Here is a 20,134-nt window from a genome sequence, read left to right as displayed (position 1 = left end):
ACTTACCCGTGAAATTACCTAGGGTTACCAATAGCCCTCTATTTTTCTGAGCTCCATGTACCTGTCCAGGAGTCTGTTAAAAGACCCTATCGTATCTGCCTCCACCACCGTCACCAGCAGCCCATTCCACGCACTCACCACTCTCTGCGTAAAAAACTTACCCTGACATCCCCTCTGTACCTGCTTCCAAGCACCTTGAAACTGTGCCCGAAACTTCGATTATTTACTTCATTCCATAGATGCTGCTCGGCCTGCTGAGTTCCTCCAGCATTTTGTATGTGTTGCTTTGGATTTCCAGCATCTGCAAGCTTTCCCTTGTTTGCTCAATTTTCCCTTTTTTTTCCAAATTAGTGATTCCAATTATTCCAGGCTTGGGCAGATGTTCCTGGATTATGACCACCCACTGAAGAAACTGACAGAGGAATTTGAATCCCATTGGAAGGTGAGTCTTCACACAAAATCAGAGGTGGGGCCCACATTTTTCCAGTGAGGAAATGTTTTGTGCCTTGGTTCCAGTGCTTTTGGTTGAGCTCGTGTTTAAGATCAAATCTTAGGCCGATGCCCCATTTTACCGAATCTTGCGTTTCTCTGCTCTTGTTCTCCATCCAAGCTGCCTACCTCTGTAGAGGTGGGCCTTGGTTCCCTGAGTGCACCCAGTGTAGAATCTGAAAGTAGCAGCTTTATCAAGTTAAGAGCCATAGGTATGGTCCCTTCCCCTCAGCTGGAGAAAAGGAGGTTTTTTCCTATGTTTTTCTGATAATGGTACTCAGTATTGTGCGCTGAACAAATGCACAATTCCTTCTGGGTGGCATTCATCTGTTTGGTGTCACCGGTTGTTTAATGGCTTCTTTTCTCGTTGTAGCTCCTCACTGATGCCCTCCTCTCGTTGCAAACCCTCTTCCCAAGGAGGAACCTCACGGCTGACCATTGGCGGAGTGCTCAGCTGCTCAGTTTGATCAGCACCTCGAACGCTATGCTGATTCCTGCTGCCTCCAACACCGTAAGCATAACCGGTCCCTCGGTTTCCAACATAGCTTTCTGTCACTCATAGAACTGATCATTTGATAAGGCCAGTGGGTGTTTTGTATTTCTCTACCTGCCTCTCACCCTTCTCGCTCCCCTTTCTCCAGAAACCTATCTAATTAGTTTTTAAATCTATTCATACTCTGTGCTTGAATGACTTTGCGAAGTGAAACTGACAAGACACTCCAGCTCCTCAGGGTTGCTGTTTGTTCTGGTACATCAGTCGATGACTCTGACAATTCACACTCGTTCTCAGTGCACGAGGAGTACAGCCCAGCCCCTGTCACCCACACTGGACAAAGAAATGCCATTTTTACACAGAAATTGATTAGTTGGACACAGATATTGATCCAATAGAAACTCTGTACAATTCAAAATCCCATCATTTGCATATTTAAGCATCAGTCATATTTTATTATTTATTTTTATTGTGAGATCACACAGAATAGGCCCTTCTGGCCCTTCGCACCATGCTGTCCAGCAGCTCGTGATTTAACCCGGGCCTAATCACAGGACAACTTACAATGACTGATTAACCTACCAACCGATGCCTTTGGACTGTGGGAGGAAACCAGAGCACCCAGAGGAAACCCACATGGTCACGAGGAGAACATACAAACTCCTTACAGACAGTGGTGGAAAGGTGTTAATAACTAATTAAACCTATGTTAAAGACCAATAACACTTGGGAATTAGTCAAATAACTGTCCAATAGTAAGCGTTGCCCTAGAATCCTTCGTTTGCCGTGTTCAGCCTGGGTGACTGCACTATGTGTGCACGCCGTCTCGGTCAGCTTATCATCTTGACTCTTGCCTTAATGAACTTCCACACAGAGGAAGGCCGTACAAGGTGTTTGCTCTCTGTTCTGTTAGCACATCATTTTAACTCTTTCCTTGCTGCAACTCCCACAACATTGTGTGTGATTCAGGGTCGGAGCGACGTCAATGTGCCTTGCTGTGCATTGAAATCTGGGTCCCACATGCCCACTCACCTGGGTCCTGCAGCACACCATTCTGCGTGCTGATGCAACCCAAACTGTGGGTCGTTACCTTTGCTGCACTGCTAACTAATGAATGAAAATATCTTTGGGTTCCCATTCCAATGTTAGTAACGCTGATGCGTTGGTTGAGAACATGGGGAATGAAAGTAACCCCTGAACTCTTGTCTTTTACTTCAGATGCCGTGTGAATATTTGTCCCTGGAAACAATGGAGAAATGGATTATCAGTGAGTACCACAACAGCATCAGTACAGCTCACTGGAACCCTGGGTTTTAGAGCTGTACACAATATGGACCATACATAAGATAGAAGAGACATGGTAGTAAATGCAAACAAAACTGATATTGCTCTGATCGAGTAGTGCAGGAAGTGGAAATTAATTTTTAATCTGGATTTGCACATACATACGGTATACAGGTGAAATACATTCCCCATTCCCATTCCAACATGGCCTGCTCTTCTGCCATAATGAGGCCACTCTCAGGTTGGAGGGGCAACACCTCATATTCCATCTATGTAGCCTGCAATCTGATGCTACAAACATCAATTTCCTTAATTTCCAGTAATTTCAAACACCCCGCCTCCTTCTCCCTTTTTCCAGTCCCCATTCCGGCTCCCCTCTTACCCCTTCCCTGCTCTTCACCTACCTATCAGCTCCCTCTGGTGGCCCCCCCCTTCCCTTTCTCCCATGATCCACTCTCCTCTCCTATCAGATTCCTCCTTCTTTAGCCCTTTACCTTTTCCACCCATCACCTCCCAGATTCTCAACTCAACTCCTCCCCCCCACCTCCCCAACCCACCTGGCTTCACCTATCATATTCTAGCTCGTACTCCTCCGCCTCCCCGAACCTTCTTATTCTGGCCTCTCCTCTCCTTCCTTTCCAGTGCTGATGAAGGGTCTTGGCCTGAAACGTCGACTGTTTATTCATTTCCATAGATGCTGCCTGACCTGCTGAGTTCCTCCGGCATTCTGTGTGTGTTACCTTGCAAAGAACTGCCAAATAACGGATAAACGAAGTAAAAAAAAAATCTGGAGGAGATGAGAGTCCAAATACTGCCAATGCTGGAAACCTAAAATCAAACAGAAAATACTGAAAACACTTTAATCCTTGGGGCGTAGGAGAATGAGGGGAGATTTGATTGAGGTATGCAAAATTATGAGGGGTATAGACAGGGTAAATAAAAGTAGGCTTCTTCCACTGAGGTTGGGTGAGACTAAAACTAGAGGTCATAGGTTAAGAGTGAAAGGTGAAATATTTAAGGGGGAACCAGAGGGGGAACTTCTGCACTCAGAGTGTGGTGAGAGTGTGGAACGAGCTGCCAATGGGAAGTAGTGAATGTGGGTTTGATTTCAACACTTCAGAGAAATTTGGATAGATACATGGATGGGAGGGGTAAGGAGGTCTGCGGTCCAGGAGCGGGTCAATGGGACGAAGCAGAGTAATAGTTTGGCGTAGACTAGATGCGCCAAAAGGCTTGTTTCTGTTGAACCAAACAACAAAAGTGTCTTTGCCATGAACGATGAATTCTATTTCTCTCTTCACTGGTACTGACTGACCTGCTGAGTGTTACCAGCATTCGTGTTTATATTATAAAGAATTATCCAGACATTGTTAGGCAATGTTTGAAAGTCCTCAGAATCTGTCGCTCTGCAGTGTCCAGTTAAGTACATGTGGCACGAAGCAGTTTAGAGGCATTTCATTTCGTCTTGGAGTTGGTGCGGACCATGATGGATCCCTGCCAGGGTGACATTTTCACGTTTGCGTCGTTTCCCATTGACAAATTTGACCGGATGACATGAGGATCTGTGGAAAGCTGTCTCTGGTGTAGTTCAGACCTGTGACAGGAGGTGGGTGCAGTCTGAAGATCCAAGTGGTGAACAGCCCACTCAGTTCACCCACTGCTGACACCAGCCTCCATCTCCACCCTCCCTCCCCACATGCCCCCCTCGTCTGATCTACCTACGACCTGTCAGCCCCTGCCTCATCCCTCCCTCGCACCTCTTTACACCAGCTCTCTCCCTTCTACTCTGAACCCTGACCCAGAGTCTCGACCAGAAATATCGACTGTCCCTCTGCCTCCCCAGCTGCTGCTCAGTGACCTGACCTCCTCCAAGGTTTGCTTTTTGCTTCAGATCATCTCCAGACTGATCACGGACCCTACAGCCACAGCCAAGTCACTCATGTTTATTCTACTGGCAGTGAACTTGGGAGCATGGTTCCCTGCTCGAGTAATCACAGGGGCAGCCACGTCGAGGGAAACTACGTTCTGCAGGAGCTGCAGGGGAACACTGTGTCTTTCCAGGCTGCTGTGTAGCTGAGCACTGGGAGATGCAAGAAATTTGAATGGAGACCAAAGGATCCCAATTTCTAAATGGCACTGTTAAGTTTTTCGAGAATGTGGGGGCTTTGGAGAGGGTGCAGAAGAGGTTCACCAGGATGCTGCCTGGATTAGAGGGCATGAGCTATAATGAGAGGCTGGACAAACTTGGGTTGTTTCCTCTGGAGTGGCGGAAACTGATAGAGGAGACCTGAGACAGGTTGATAAGGCTGTGAGAGGAATAGGCAGGGTAGACAGCTTGTATCTCTTCCCCAGGGTTGAAATGTCTAGTACCACAGGACATTTACTTCAGGTGAGAAGGGGAAAGTTTTTCTGCACAGAGAGTGATGGGTTCCCAGAATGTGTTGCCAGGGCTGATGGTGGAGACAAATGCAATAGAGGTGTTTAAGAGACTGTTAGACAGACACATGGGTGTGCAGGGAATGGAGGGCTATGGACGTTGTTCAGGCAGAAGGGATCAGTTTAGTTAGGTGTTTAATTACTAGTTTAATTAATCAGCACAGACATGTTGGGGTAAAGGTCCTGTTTCCATTCTGTGTTCCATGATGCCCCAAAATGGTTAGAATCAGAATCAGGCTTATTATTCACTAGCACGTGACGTGAAATTTGTTAGCTTAGCAGCAGCAGTTCAATGCAATACATAATCTAGCAGAGAGAGAGAAAAAAATAATAAAAATAAAGCATAATAAATAACAAGTAAATCAATTACACATATTGAATAGATTATTAAAAATGTGCAAAAACAGAAATACTGTATATTAAAAAAAGTGAGGTCGTGTCCAAAGCTTCAAAGTCTATTTAGGAATCGGATGGCAGAGGGGAAGTGTGTGTGTGTGTGTGTGTGTGTGTGTGTGTGTGTGTGTGTGTGTGTGTGTGTATCTGCGTGTTTGTGTGTGTCTGTGTGAGTGTGTATGTGTGTTAGACCCGTGAAATGATGATCAGGTGTTCACGTGTTTCTCTGTGGGGAGATTCTATCCTGACAGGATTGGGTGCCGTGTTATCTTTGTTCTTGTGGACCGGCACTGTGGAGGGACTATGGGCAGGTGTGCAAACAGAACACGCCATGCAGTGAGCTTGAATAAAATGCACCCTTACTTGTGCCACATTATACACCTTTCGCACCTCTAATAAATTCTTGTTTTTCTCTGATTTAGTTGGCTTCCTGCTCTGCCACAGCAGTTTAAACTCAGAGCAAGCATGCCAGTCACTGTGGAAAGAGGCGCTGCAGTGCAGTCTGTGCATTGAGCTTTTCAGAGACGAAGTTCTATTCCATCACAAGGTGACTGAGGAGCTGTTCAGCAGCATGAAAGGGTAACGTATTTAACTCCACTGTCATGTTACCTGGACTGAGCCTTCACTGGGAATGTGAAAGCTTTATTCCACAGTGAACCTTCCCTGTAGATGGAGCTGTACTCCACCTCTGTTGCTGCCTGCAAATGGCCAACGGCACAGTGTGAGGTTTGATTCATTTCACTCATCTCCTCTATTTCTCCGTCACTCACTCTCGCCTGGCCTCAGCAAGGCCTTGCCTCTCCTTTGCTGAATCCTAGTAATTCCCCAGTCTTCAGTTCGCTCCTTTTGTCGACATTATGAGCCTTTTTGATCTAACGGTGTCTTTAACTTCTGTTGTTAACCACAGCTGAAGCGTTTTTGTATTGATATTCTTTTGCCAAGAAGGCTTACATATGACTTGTGAACAATGTATTGAAGTGTTACATGCTGTACAGACCGTATAGTGTTGCTTCCCAACTCCTCGTTGCCAGGGAATGGCTGGTAGGTAGAAGAGCCTGGTTAGAGATTGAACTAAATCATTTCATAGATAGATAGATATACTTTATTGATCCCGAGGGAAATTGGGTTTCGTTACAGCCGCACCAACCAAGAATAGAGCATAAATATAGCACTTCCAGTCCTTCCACTGTTCCCTGAAAGCAAATCCTTGCCCTCTTCTCGCGGCTACCATCCAGCAGGAGGTACAAGAGCTTTTTGTCCACATTATGAGCCTTTTTGATCTCAGATCTTAGGTCTTTTTCATAAATTCTGTTGTATTCTTTATTTTTCTGTAAATGCCTGCAAGAAAATGAATCTTAAGGAACTATATGGTGACATAAACATACTTTGACTGATTGCACAATGCTGGAGGGAACTAAGATTCATTGGTTTTCTGTTGTTCCTTAGTGTTCCACCCCTCCGTGTACTCCACCCCCACCCAACACATCCCACCTCCAAGGAATACGTCCCCTCCTATCTCTCCTTCAAGGAAGACGGTCCCTTCCTATTTTTCCTTCCCACAGAGATCTCTGCCTCCCTCACAATGGACGGTGGGTGGTGAGCCCCCTGGGCACAGGCTCAGGGCCTACCAGATGCTTCCAGTCAGGTGGTAATTCAATGGTTTCAGTACCACCAGCCCAAGCTGTGCCTGGGTTCCTTTCTCTGGGAATGGCATCCCGCCGGTCCCAGACCCTTCCAGTTTAGGGCAGAAAGCCAGGGAGCTGTCGGTGGGGATAAGTGCAGGAGGGAGAGGCAGCTGTGCAGTCCCTCTTAGAGTCATTGAATCATAGAGCACTACAACACAGAAACAGGCCCTTCATCCCATTTAGTCCATGCCAACCTATTTTCCTGTCTAGTCCCATCAAACCATAGCCCACCATACCCTTCCCATCTACAGACTTAACCAAACTTTACTTAAATGTTGATATCAAAACTGCACCCACCACTTCGCTAACAACTCGTTCCACACTCTCACCACCCTCTGAGTGAAAAAGTTACCCCTCAAATCCCCCTTAAACATTTCACCTTTCACCTTTAACCTATCACCTGTAGTTCTAGTCTCACCTAACCTCAGTGGAAAAAGCCTGCTTACCCTATCCATACCCTCATAATTTTGTATACCTCTGTCAAACCTCCTCTCATTCGCCTATGCTCCAGGGAATGAAGTCCCAACCTACTCAACCTTTCCCTATAACTCAGGTCCTCAAGTCCCGGTAGCAACTTCTTCCAAAGTTCTTGCTGTGCACACGCACACCAACCTCACCAAAGTTCAAAGTAAATTTATAATCGAAGTACAAATATGTCACCTGAGATTAATTTTCCTGTAGGCATTCTCAATAAATCTGTAGAATAATAACCATAACAGAATCAATGAAAGACCGCCCGAGTTGGCCGTTCATGTATCAGGTGTGTGCTGCTGAGGATAGAGCAGGCAGGGAGGAACACCTCCGGCTTCCAACATGCTGCCTTCACTCCGTCACTTTCAGACCATTTTGCAACTTATGTCCCATCCGTGTTTCCCCGGATCCGCGATCCACAGCTGGAAGGGAATGACTGTCCTCAGTCACAGCACTGACTGCCATCTCTGCCCTTGCAGGTACAGTAAGCGGATCAGCGATGTGAAAGAGTGCCGGGAGCACGCCACCTCGAACGGGTAATGGACCTGCGTACGGACACAAACAGCGAGAGGGGCTCAGGAACAGGAAGGGAAGGAGGCTGAGGGAGAGAAACAGGGGAGGAGGGATGTCAGGACATAAAGGTATGGGGACTGAAGGAAAGAAAGAGTGGGGGGTTATGTGGGGGCGTAGGAGGATCAGTGTGGGGTCGGGAACTGTTGGGTGGTGGGAGGGGTCAGTCAGGGGTGGGTGAGGGTGAGGTGAACAAGGGTGGTGGGACAGGGAAGCTACCCTCAGGGGGGTGAGATCGGTTCATGGGTTGGAGCTTATGGCCGGATCCGCTGTGGCTTGTTAACAGGGGAGCAGTTCTTTGCCACTGACCCCCTCCTACCCCTACTGACCCTGTCCCACTGTCTCTGACTCATTCTCAACCCAACTTGAGGGCTTTGTTTCCTCCGTTTCAGAAACTGAAATGGGAAGGAACGGTCACTTGGAGAGGCAGTTATTAATCACAGTTTGAAATCGACCATTTTAGTTGTCTTTATTTGGAATTGGAATTGGTTTATTATTGTCACATGTACCGAGATACAGTGAACAGCTTATTTTTCACATTGTTCACACAGATCGGATCATTCCACAGTGTATTGAGGTAGAACAAGGTAAAACAATAACAGGATGCAGAATAAAGTGTCAAATACTTTACTTCAAGGCCACATTTGCAATGTTGTGTTCGGCTCTGGTCGCCTCATTACATGAAGGATGTGGAAGCTTCAGAGAGGGTGAAGGCGGAGATTTATCAGGATGCTGTCTGGACTAGAGAACATGTCTTAAATGGATAGGTTGAGCAAGCTCGGGCTTTTCTCTCTGAAGTGAAGGAGGATGAGAGGTGACTTGACAGAGATGTATGGGATGACAAGAGGCATAGACTGAGACTTTATCCCAGGGCAGAAATGGCTAACATGAGGGGGCATAATTTTAAGGTGATTGGAGGAATGTATAGGGGGGATGTCAGAGGTAAGTTTTTTCTGACACAGAGAGTGGTGGGTGGATAGAACGCCCTGCCAGGGTGGTGGTAGAGGCAGATACATTAGGGGCACTTAAGAGACTCCCAGATAGGCAAATGGAGGATAGAAAGATGGAGGAGTATGTGGGTGGAAAGAGTTAGGCACAACAACATGGGTTGAAGGGCTGTAACGTTTGATGTTCGATTAATGGTTTATGTTCTACTGAAAAAGGGCAGTGCATGTAAATGGTTTTGGTGGTGTTCACACCTAGGAACTTAGAGCTGTCAACCCTCCCAACCTCAACACCATTGATGTAGACAGGAGCATGTGCACCGCCCCAATCCTGAAGCCAACGACCAGCTCTTTGGTTTTATTGACAGTTAGGGAAAGGTTGACATCAGGACACGATGTCACTAAACTCTCTAGTCTTTAGGCCAGGGAATGCCCTGGGGCGAGGTGACAGATCTGTTGACACTGGGTTTGTGCTTTTCATTTAGCGGATCTGTGCACAGGGAGAAACGGAACTTCCTGAGGGGTGCCGTGAGGGAACTGAGTACCATCCTGACTGACGAACCCGGGCTGCTGGGACCAAAGGTAGGGGCACCCTGGCAGGTGTGGATACCGTTTATCCAGAACCACTGCAGTGCAGGCAGTGAGAAGCTGAAACAAAACCAAACACTCAGGGCTCTGTGAAAATCTTACCTGGGTTTGACTTTCCAAAATGCAACACTTTGCTCTTATCTGAATTAAACTCCATTTGTCTTTCTTCAGCTCACTTTTTTATAACTTTCTTCATTGTCCATCTATTTTAGTGCCATCTGCAAATGTCCTGAACATGCCTTGTACAATCTCATCCAAATCATTGATACAGATTTGAAACAGCACCGACCCCTGAGGCACACAACAAGTCACAGGCCTCCAGTTCAAGAAGCAACCTTAAAAATCTCAGGCACATATGTATAGCTAGTTTGCCTAAAACTTTTACACAGTACTGTAATTGCCAATGTGGAGCAGAGAGCAAGTTTGTCAGTCTGGCAGGAGCAAAGGATGTTGGAATGTCGAGGGTGGAGTGCCCTGGGAGGGGTGTGGGACAGATGGCAGAGAAGGAGTGCCAGGGCCAGGGGTGGTGTGGGTACAGACACACACAGCCCTGAGACACCAGGCAAGGTCGTTTGATTCCAAACAATCAGTTTATTGATCATTACAGAATGTCTCTCTGGTGCTTCCCGCTCCCTCCCCTTTTCCTAACCATGATTCCCCCCTCCCTGCCCCCTTCCTACTCTCAGTCCACAGTAGAGACCCAGATCAGAATCAGGTTTATCATCACTCACATATCTCATGAAATTTGTTGTTTTTTTTGCTGCAGTAGTACAGTGCAATACATAAAGTTACCACAGTACTGTGTAAAAGTCTTAGGCATCCTAGCTATATATATGTGTTTTTGCACAGTACCATACTATCCCTTTTTAGCCCCATTCTGTCTTTTCCCCAGAACTTTTAATGCCTTTACGAATCAAGAACCTATCAATCTTCAATTTAATATTGCCAATGACTCGGCCTCCACAGTTGTCTGCAGCAATGAATTCCACAGATTCACCACCCTCTGGCTAAAGAATTTCTGCCTCATCTCTGTTCTAAAGGGATGTCTTTTATTCTGAGTCTGTGCCCTCTGGTCCTAGACTCCCCCAGTTTAGGAAACATCCTCTCCATGCTCATTCTACCTAGGTCTGTCATCAAATGCTTATGTGACCTGACTTTACAGAGCAGCCTGCCACGTGGAACCTTACAAAATCACAAGAACATATGAAATAGGAGCAGGAGTAGGGCATTAGGTCCATCAAGCCTGTTCCTCCATTCAATAAGATCATGGCTGATCAGGCCATGGATTCATCTCCGCCTACCTGCCTTTTCCCCATAACCCTTAATTCCCCTACTACGCAAAAATCTGTCCAACCTTGTCTTAAATATATTTACTGAGGTAGCCTCCACTGCTTCATTGGGCAGAGAATTCCACAGATTCACCACCCTCTGGGGAAAGCAGTTCCTCCTCATCTCCGTCCTAAATCTACTCCCCTGAATCTTGAGGCTACTTGAAGACCTGACTGAAGACCATATAGACCACAACTACTGCCCTGCCCTCATTACCTTCTTGGTCACATCATCAATAAAATCTATCAAGTTAATAAGACATAATCTCCCATGCTGACTAACCCCTGTCTTCCCAGCTGTATGTTTATCTTATCTCTCAGAATCCTCTCTACTATAGATGTCGGAGTTACTGGTCTATAGTTCCCAGGTTTTTCTTCGCTGTCCTTCTTTAATATAGGCGTAACATTCAGCACCCTCCAGACTTCAAGCACTTCATCTGTCACTAATGATGATACAAATATTCTCAGCAAGGGTTCCTGCAATTTCTTCTCTAACTTCCCACCAGATCTGCCTGATCAGGCCTTGGAGATTTATCTACTTTCATTCCCTTTAAGATATCCAGCTCCTCACCCTTAATCTTCATCTACCATTTCTCTGCCTATATCTGCAATTGATCTATATCCTGCTGTATCCTTTGACAAGCATCTTCATTGTCCACATCAGCACCAATCTTTATATTGTCTGGAGATTTACTAGCCCACCCATCCACAGTTTCATCCAAGTCATTTACGGTACATGCATCACAAGCTGCAGAGGTCCCAGTACAGATCCCTGTGGATCACCACTAGGCAGATTACCTCCAGCCAGAATAAATCCCATTGACCACTGCTCTCTGCTTTCTATGGGTAAGCCAGTACTGAATCCAAACAGCCAAGTCACCATGGATCTCATGAATCTTAATCTTCTGGACCTTGTCATACGCAACAGAGGGGATGTCAGGAGTAAGTTTTTCAAACAGAGAGTGGTGAGTGTGTGGAATGGGCTGCTGGCGACGGTGGTTGAGGCTGATACAATCAGGTCTTTTAAGAGACTCCTGTATAGGTGCATGGAGCTCAGGAAAACCCTAGGTAATTTCTAAAGTAAGAACATGTTCGGCACAGCATCGTGGACCGAAGAGCCTGTATTGTGCTGTAGTTTTTTTCTATGCAAATAAAAGTGATGCCTTCTGTATCTTGGTCAAAGTTTCACTGTAAACTTTTTCTCTTTGATCCAGGCTCTTTTTGTCTTCATGGCTCTGTCATTTTCTCGTGATGAGGTTTCATGGCTTGTGCGTCACGCTGAGAACATCACTAAAACCAAGACCCCCGAGGACTACGTAGACAGGTGAGGAAGAGGGATGAGAAAAGGAACCCCACACCGCGCCGGGCGAACTCATAGGTTGGGCTGATTTACATCCTTATGTCTGGCAATGGTGACCAATTAAATAAAGATATGGAGTGAGACTCTGCAGTGAGACCTGATTCACCCTGTAGAATGTATTGATGAGTTAAGGAGAGCAGTAGGTACATTGTTGCTATCTGGACCGAGCTGGTGGAGGCAGGAACTGTTGTGGCGTGGATGAAATCACTGGAGAGACCGTCACTGGTAGATACAAAGCAGCTTCTTTATTTGACACAACAAGGTACAGCAGGCATCATACGGACGGAGACGCTTTCAGTAGCCCAATGTGGGCTCAATATTTATAGGCTAAGCACAAAGGCAATCGCTACTTAAAAAGTTATAGACAACGCATAGACAATACTTCCTATTGAAGCTACATACAAAACATCACACCATCCTTTCCTCCCGACGCCAACATGTCTGGGTTGGTATCCACTGCCTTTAGGAGTGCAAGTTAAATCCACAATACATTTATTTGGCATTTTACATGCTAACATAGAAGACAATTCATATCTATGAAGTATAGATAATACTGTCTTCGAAACTACCTGTAAACTTCACACTTCCATCCGCAGCATCTGGCTCGTATCCCGATATTCACAGTTTTTAGGAAACGCATTGTTGTGAACTCAATCCACAGTACTTTGTCAAATAGAAGGCTGATGTCCAGAGTCATTTAGGTGTAAATGAATCATCTACCCAAAAACTCACTCTAACAGGAACAGTAACAACATGGACAAGGCACCTAGACAAATACTTGAATGAGGAAAGCACTCGATGGGGGCAGAGGTTTCAAGAGATTGATGAGCTTGGTCATGGGACCTGAAGTGCTCAAATCTGCAGATATGGACTACAGCTGGCAAGGGCTGGATAGGATGAATGGCCTCTCTCCCTGCTCTAACTGTCGAAGATTGCATTCTCTACCCATCCATCAGTGGACTGCTCATCACACCAGAACGTAAGAAGCAGGAGGCCATTCAGCCCCTTGAGGCTACTCTGTGGTTCACCACAATCACACCTGATCATTTCACTCCATGCTGTTTCCCTGGAGTCTCCTCTGACTGACATCATGTCCAAAAATCTATCAGTCTGTGTTCTGAATGAGCTGTGTTGCACAGCCCTGTGGGGAGAGAACTCCAGAGAATTTCCCCACCTCAGTGCAGAAACTTCTCCCCATCTGTGTCCTGAACTGTCAACACCATATTGTGAGACTGGAACCCCAGTTCTGGACCACCCAGCCGGAAGACACACCATCCCCACATCCAGCCTGTCTCAGGCCCTGGAAGAATTTTGTCCATTTCAATGAGATCTCCTCTCGTTCTGCTAAACACAACATAGTGCAGGCCTAATCTGCTTCATTGCCCTGATAACAAACCTGCCATCCTGGCAATCAAATAGGTGAGCCATCCTTTCGACAATATAGAAAGAAGGATCTGGCTCACAGAACGATCCTATGTCTTTAGTGGTGTCCCTGTGACCTATTCTCGTCAGTTCCCTCAAATCCAATTTCTACCCCTTGCCAACAAATTAGGGGTAATTTATAGTGGCCAATTAACCCACCAACCGGTGTGTCTTTCATGTCTTTGTGACCTTGGAGGAAACCGAGCATCCAGTGGAAACCCACATGGTCATAGGGTGAACGTGCAAACACATATAACATAGAAAATAGGTACAGGAGTAGGCCATTCGGCCCTTTGAGCCTGCACTGCCATTCAGTACGATCATGGCTGATCATAGTATGATCACATAGACAGCGCCAGATCAAGCCCGGGTCTCTAGAGCTGTGCGCCACCAGCACTACCTGCTGCACCACTGTGCCGCCCATTGCATTCACTTTATTGGAAATGCAGGCAATACGGGGGGAGCTGCATTCCGCAAAACAGCCGCATCATCCGTGCATGTGTCAAGAAATGTGTGTTGAAAAAGATATATTTTGTTTTTTCTTTCTGTTCCCCCACCCCTCAGAAATTTGGTGAGAGTGGATGCTGTTCTGTATCTCAAAATTTTGAGTTGTGGTTTGTGAATTCAGTAAGGTGAGTTTCTGTTCTGTATCGTGGAGGCTGATTGGTGATCCTGCCTTAAATAGATTAAAGATAAAGATTTAAAAGGTTACCTTTATTTGTCATCAATGACCAACAGTCCTAAAATGTTCTGTATCATTGCACAAATCCTCTTGATTCAAAACCAACATAACTCTTACTCACTTCCATGCTGTTCCTACCTATTAACCTTTAGTGACCATTGTCCATGGGCTCCCAGGTCCTTCTGAACATTAGCACCTTTCAAACTCTCATCATTGAAACAACACTGTGCCTTTCTCTGGTTTTCTTCCAGTAGCCTCACATTTCTGCATTCAAGTGGCTATATCCCCCAACGTCTCCCCACACCCTGCCCATATCCCACACTGCCAACCAGTTTTCTACCATCACCAAACTGGGATATATTACACTTGATTCCCTCACTCAAGTCAGTGATAGATTGTGAACAGCTGGAGCTGCCGTGAAACTCCCCCTTGCTCTTGTACTCTCTGTCTGTGCGCCTTCCCCAGCCAATTTCACAGCCTGTGCTGCTGCTTTTAGTGACGTGCACAAAAGACCACCAGACCTCCCTGTTCTTGACTCCTTTTTAGAATTGCTCCCTCTTGTTTATACTGTCACAAGGGAAGGGTGGCTGCTGTATGTTCTGAGGTTTAGATATCTCAAGAAGGATTGTTTTGGGGGGGGAGAATCGTGGCTGTGCTAATCAGGAATAGTATCACGGCTGCAGAAAGGGAGAACGTCCTGGAGGGATTGTCTTCTGAGTGAGGGCAGGTGAAAGTCAGGAACAGGAGGGAGCAATCGCTCTGTCTGGAGTATTCTATAGATCCTCCAATAACAACAGAGACAATGGGGAACAGATCAGGAGGCAGAGTTTGGAAAGGTGCAAAAATAACAGGATTGTTGTCATGGGGGACTTCAGCCTCCCTAATATTGATTGGCGCTTGCTTCGTGCAAAATATTTAGATGGGGAGTGGTTTGTGAGGTGAGCCCAGGAAGGATTCCTGACTCGATATGTAGTGAGGAGAGGCCATACTGGATCAGGTGTTGGAACCAGGTCAGCTTAAGATGACGTATGTTGTGTTGTCCTTCATAAGTCAAGGGATTGAGTTCAAGGGTCGTGAGGTAGTGTTGCTGCTCTATAAAATCCTGGTTAGACCATACTTGGATATTGTGTTCAGTTCTGGTCACCTGATTGTAGGAAGGATGTGGAAGCTTCAGAGAGGGTGCAGAGGAGATTTACCAGGATGCTGCCTGGATTAGAGAGCATGTCTTATGAGGATATGTTGAGCGAGCTAGGGCTTTTCTCTTTGAAATGAAGGAGGATGAGAGGTGATTTGATAGAGGTGTACAAGATGATAAGAGGCATAGATTGAGTAGATAGCCAGAGACTTTATCCCAGGGTGGAACTGGCTGATACAAGGAGACAATATTTTTAACTTAAGCTGATTGGAGAAGCATATAGAGGAGATGCCAAAGGTAAGTTGTTCTACACAGAGAGTTGTGGGTCTGTGGAGTGGTGCAAGAGGCAGATTAGGGGCATTAATAATCCCTTAGGCACATGGATGATAACACAAATGGAGGTCTATGTAGGAGGGAAGGGTTAGATTGATCTTGGAGCAGATTAAAAGGTTGGCACAACATCGTGGGCCGAAGGTTCTGTACTGTGCTGTAATGTTCTATGTTAGCTCCTGCCTAGAAAGTCCATCTGCCGTATTTGCTTTTTCACAAGCCGACACATTCTCCCAGCCTGTCTGTCTCCTCTTGGTCCATTCCAGTCCTGGCCACAGTTCACTATGCCCCCAATCTGGGTGTCATCTGCACATTTGCAAACAGTGCCCAGTAAACCCAAGTGATAAGGAAAGTAGGAGCAACGCCTGGAGAGACAACATATAATGAAAACTCCTTACCTGTTCTTACCTCCGACTCACCTGTGCCTCCTTACCAAAGCCTTAGACTCCTCCACTGGCCTACTCACACAATGCCAATCCAAAAAAGCCTCCACCTCTTTTTGTTGAAGCCTCTTGAGCCAAAACCCTATTCTAACACTGTCCACTCCAACAATTGCCACTCCCAGGTCACGCTGCTTAAACCTCATTTCTTTTCATTGGCTCAAGTGACTCACACACGCAATGAGACGATGTTTTTAATAGCTCACACACTCTCAGGCTTTATGTAAGGTGTGACAGAGCTCCCGGCTGAATCAGCTCACTCCCCATCTCCTCTGTGTCTTCCAGCCACATTGCAGAGCTCCTGTTTGTGATGGAGGAGCTGCGCAGACTGCTGCGCACGTACAAAAAGGTGATCCAGCGCTACTTCCTCCTGTTCCTGTCTCGTTTTGATGCCGTCAACCTCAGTGAAACCATTCAGGTAAGGAGAGGCCATTGTTGGATTCTGGAGTTTTAGTCCAACGTTCTTTCCGAAGTCAGGAAAGAGGCACAAAACTTGTTGCTACACGGTCGTTTTATTAAGAGTTAATAAAACAAAGGAAAGTTGAACAGACTGTGATAGAGGTCTTCTAATCTAAGGACTAAACAGTCAGGTCCAACATTGTTTTAAAGGGAAGAAAATATCTGGGAGAGTAGTATGGCGAATAATCACATTCCCAAGAACAATGCACAAAAAGTGCTGGAGGAACTCAGCAGGTCAAGAAGCATCTATGGAAAGGCATAAACAGTCGATGGTTCGGGCTGCGACCCTTCATCGGGACTGGAAAGGAAGGGGGAAGAAGCCAGAGTAAGAAGGTGGGGGGAGTAGGAGTACGAACTGGCCCGTGGTAGGTGGGAGGGCAAGCAGAAGAAGAGGGAATGAAGTAAGAAGCTGGGAAGTGAGAGGTAGCAGAGGTAAAGGGCTGAAGAAGAAAGAGGAGAGGAGAGCAGACCATGATGGACTGGGCTGTTCCACTACTTTTTGTAGGCTTTTCCATTCAAGCACATTGGTGTTTCCATACCAGGACGTGATGCAACTAGTCAGCATACCCTTCACTGTGCATCTAGAGAAGTTTGTCATAGTTTTAGCTGACATGCTGAATCTTCGGAAACTTCTAAGTAGAGGTGCTGCTGCACTTTCTTCGTAATGGCACTTATGTGCTGGACCCAAGACAGATCCTCTGAAATGATCAACAGGGGAATTTAAAGTTGTGAACCCTCTCCACCTCTGACCCTCTGATCCCCGGGCTCCAGTTTCCTGTTCCTGTAGTCAATAATCTAACATTGAGCGAGAGGTTGTTGTTGTGGCACCACTCAGCCAAATTTTCAATCTCCCTCCTGTGTGCTGATTCATCAGCAACTTTGATTCAGCCCATGACAGTGGTGACATCAGCAAACATTAATATGGCATTGGAGCTGTGTTCAGCCACACAGTCATAAGTGTAAAGTGAGTAGAGCAGGGAGCTAAGCAACAGCCTTGTGGTGCACCTGTGCTGATGGAGATTGTGGAGGAGCTGTTGTTGCCAATCTGAACTGACTGGGGTCTGCAAGTGAGGAAATTGAGGATATAATTGCGCAAAGGAGTATTGAGATCAAGGCCTTGGAGCTTATTGATTAGTTCTGAGGGGATCGTAGTATTGAATGCCGAGCTGTAGTCAATGAAGAGCTTCCTGAAGTATGACCTTCACTGTCCAGATGTTCCAGGGTTGAGTGAAGAGCGAATTAGATGGCATCTGCTGTTGACCTGTTCGGACAGGAGGCAAATTGGAGCGGATCTGAGTTACTTCTCTGGCAGGAGTTGATATTTTTCATCACCAACCTCTCAAAGCACTTCATCAGAGTGCTACTGGATGATAGTCATTGAGGCAGATTACCATGTTCTTCTTGGGCACTGGTATAATTAACCCTGTCTGAAGTAGGTGGGTACATTAGGCTGCCAAAGTGAGAGTTTAAAGATCTCAGAGAACACTCCAGCCAGATTAGCACAGATCTTCAGTACTCGCCCAGGTACTCTGACTGGGCTAGATGCTTTCCATGGGTTCACCTTCCTGAAAGATGCTCTCACATTGGCCTCAGAGACTGGAATCACAGGGTCATCGGGGCTGTGGGAGTTCATGAAGATGAAGGTCAAAGTGAGCATAAAAGTCACTGAGCTCATCTGGAGGCAAAACCTTGTTCCACCTATGCTGCTTGGTTTCGCTTAGTAGGAAATGATAGCATTCAAGCCCTGTCACAACTGTGGAACATCTTTCAGTGATTCCATTTGGTCACAATTGCCACTTTGCATGTGAGATGGTTTTCCAGAGGTTGTACCTGGACCTCTTGTATTTTACTTGGTCACCAGTATTGAACACCACTGACCTGGCTGTCAGCAGTTTGCAGATCTCTTGGTTCATCCAGGGCTTCAGGTTGGAGAAGACTCTGACTGTCCGTTCCAGGACACAGTGAGGCTGGCAGAATGGGCAAGCAGGAGGCAGATGGAATTTAACGCAGAGAAGTGAGAAGTGAAACACTTTGGCAGAACAAACAAGGAGAGACACAGTGGGCCCACTGGCACAGTGCTGAAGGGTGTGGGAACAGAGAGACCCAGGTGTACATGAACGTCAGTGTTTGGGAGTGGCCGGGCATGGTGGGAGAGCGGTTGGTGAAGTGTTTATGATCCTGGGATTCGAAGAGAGAGGCACAGAGAACAGACACAGGGAGGTGGTGTGGAACCTGGACAAACACTGGCTCGGACACAACTGGGGGACTGCGTCCATTTCTGGTCATCACACTTCAGGAAGGATGTGAGGGTCCCAGAAAGGGGCAGAAACAATCTACTGGAATGGCTCTGGGGATGAGGGGTCCCATCCGCAGGGTTAGACTGGAGAAGCTGGGCTTGTTCCCCCTGGAGTAAAGGAGGTTGAGGGGAGACATTGTGGAGATGGAAAATGTCATGAGGGGTTCAGATGGGGTTATGGGGGCTAATGTTCCTATTGGTGAAGAGGTCAAGGATTGGGGACACTGAATTAGCATTTTGTGCTAAAGGTACGGGGGGGGGGGGAGGTGGTTGTGAGGAAAATCTCTTCACCCAGAGAGCGGTGATGATCTGGGACTCAGTGTTTGCAGGGAGTGGAAAAGGGGTTGGCACTGGAGGGAATTATCTGTAGGAGGTGGGAAAGGAGCAGGGGAAATAAGATGGGTGGGAGAGTCCACAGAGAGCAAGCAAATAGCTTTAGAATACAGACCATAGAACTGTACAGCACAGGAACCGCTCTTTGGCCTACAATGCTGTGCCAAACATTAGTAATCAAATGGCCAACAAAATTAATCTCCTTTCCCTACGCAATGTCCATATCCTTTCATTTTCCTCACGTATCTAATGTTTCTGCTTCTATCACCACCACAGGCAGTGCATTTAGACCATGTACTGATCCATCACCCTTACCCATAATACTCCTCGCATTAGCATACCCTCATCGAACTATCTGACCGATCATATCTAGTACTTTGCTCCTGTCTGTTTTTACTGGCCCTAACATCTACCTTCCTCTTCATCCCTCCACTTTCTAACCTGGTGCTCTGGCTCCCATCCCCCTGCCAAACTAGTTTAAAACTCCCAAGTAGCACTAGTGAACCTCCTGGCCAGGATATTGCTCCCCCCCCGCCAGTTAGGTGCAACCTGTCCCGCGTGTACAGGCCACCACTGCCACAGAAGACGTTTTGACGTTTCAATGATCCAAGAACCTGAAACCCTGCCCACCGCACCACTTCCTCAGCTACTCATTCATCTGTACTACCATCCTATTCCTACCCTGTCTAGCCTGTGACAATGGGAGTAATCCAGAGATTACTACCTTGAAGGTCATGCTTTTCAGCCTCTTTCCTAACTGCCTATTCTCACTGTGCAGGACCTCTTCCCCCTTTCTGCCGGTGTGCACCATGACCTTTAAGTGCTTATCATCTTCCTTGAGAATATTCTGCAGCCGTTCCGAGACATCCTGGACCTTAGCACCTGGAAAGCAACACACCAGCTGAGGTTGGGTGCACTTCCTGCAGATGTAGTCATCAGTGTAGTCATTAGGTACCCTGCAATCCCACGTCTTTCAGGAGGAGCTTTCCACTGCCT

General features: G+C 46.6%; 1 protein-coding gene across 1 annotated transcript in view; it reads left to right on the top strand.

Moving 5' to 3' along the window:
- Positions 1-20,134, top strand: part of LOC140191790 (nck-associated protein 1-like) — a 107,695-nt gene that overhangs the window by 32,689 nt on the left and 54,872 nt on the right. Inside the window, exons 6-13 of the mRNA XM_072249550.1 lie at positions 352-442; positions 863-1,000; positions 2,201-2,249; positions 5,518-5,674; positions 7,731-7,787; positions 9,251-9,347; positions 11,896-12,005; positions 16,336-16,468. Coding sequence (XP_072105651.1) covers positions 352-442; positions 863-1,000; positions 2,201-2,249; positions 5,518-5,674; positions 7,731-7,787; positions 9,251-9,347; positions 11,896-12,005; positions 16,336-16,468 — 832 coding nt within the window. The remainder of the gene's footprint in view (positions 1-351; positions 443-862; positions 1,001-2,200; positions 2,250-5,517; positions 5,675-7,730; positions 7,788-9,250; positions 9,348-11,895; positions 12,006-16,335; positions 16,469-20,134) is intronic.

This window comes from Mobula birostris, chromosome X (assembly GCF_030028105.1).
Source record: "Mobula birostris isolate sMobBir1 chromosome X, sMobBir1.hap1, whole genome shotgun sequence".
NCBI lineage: Eukaryota > Metazoa > Chordata > Chondrichthyes > Myliobatiformes > Myliobatidae > Mobula > Mobula birostris.
This window is presented reverse-complemented; position numbering and strand designations above follow the sequence as displayed.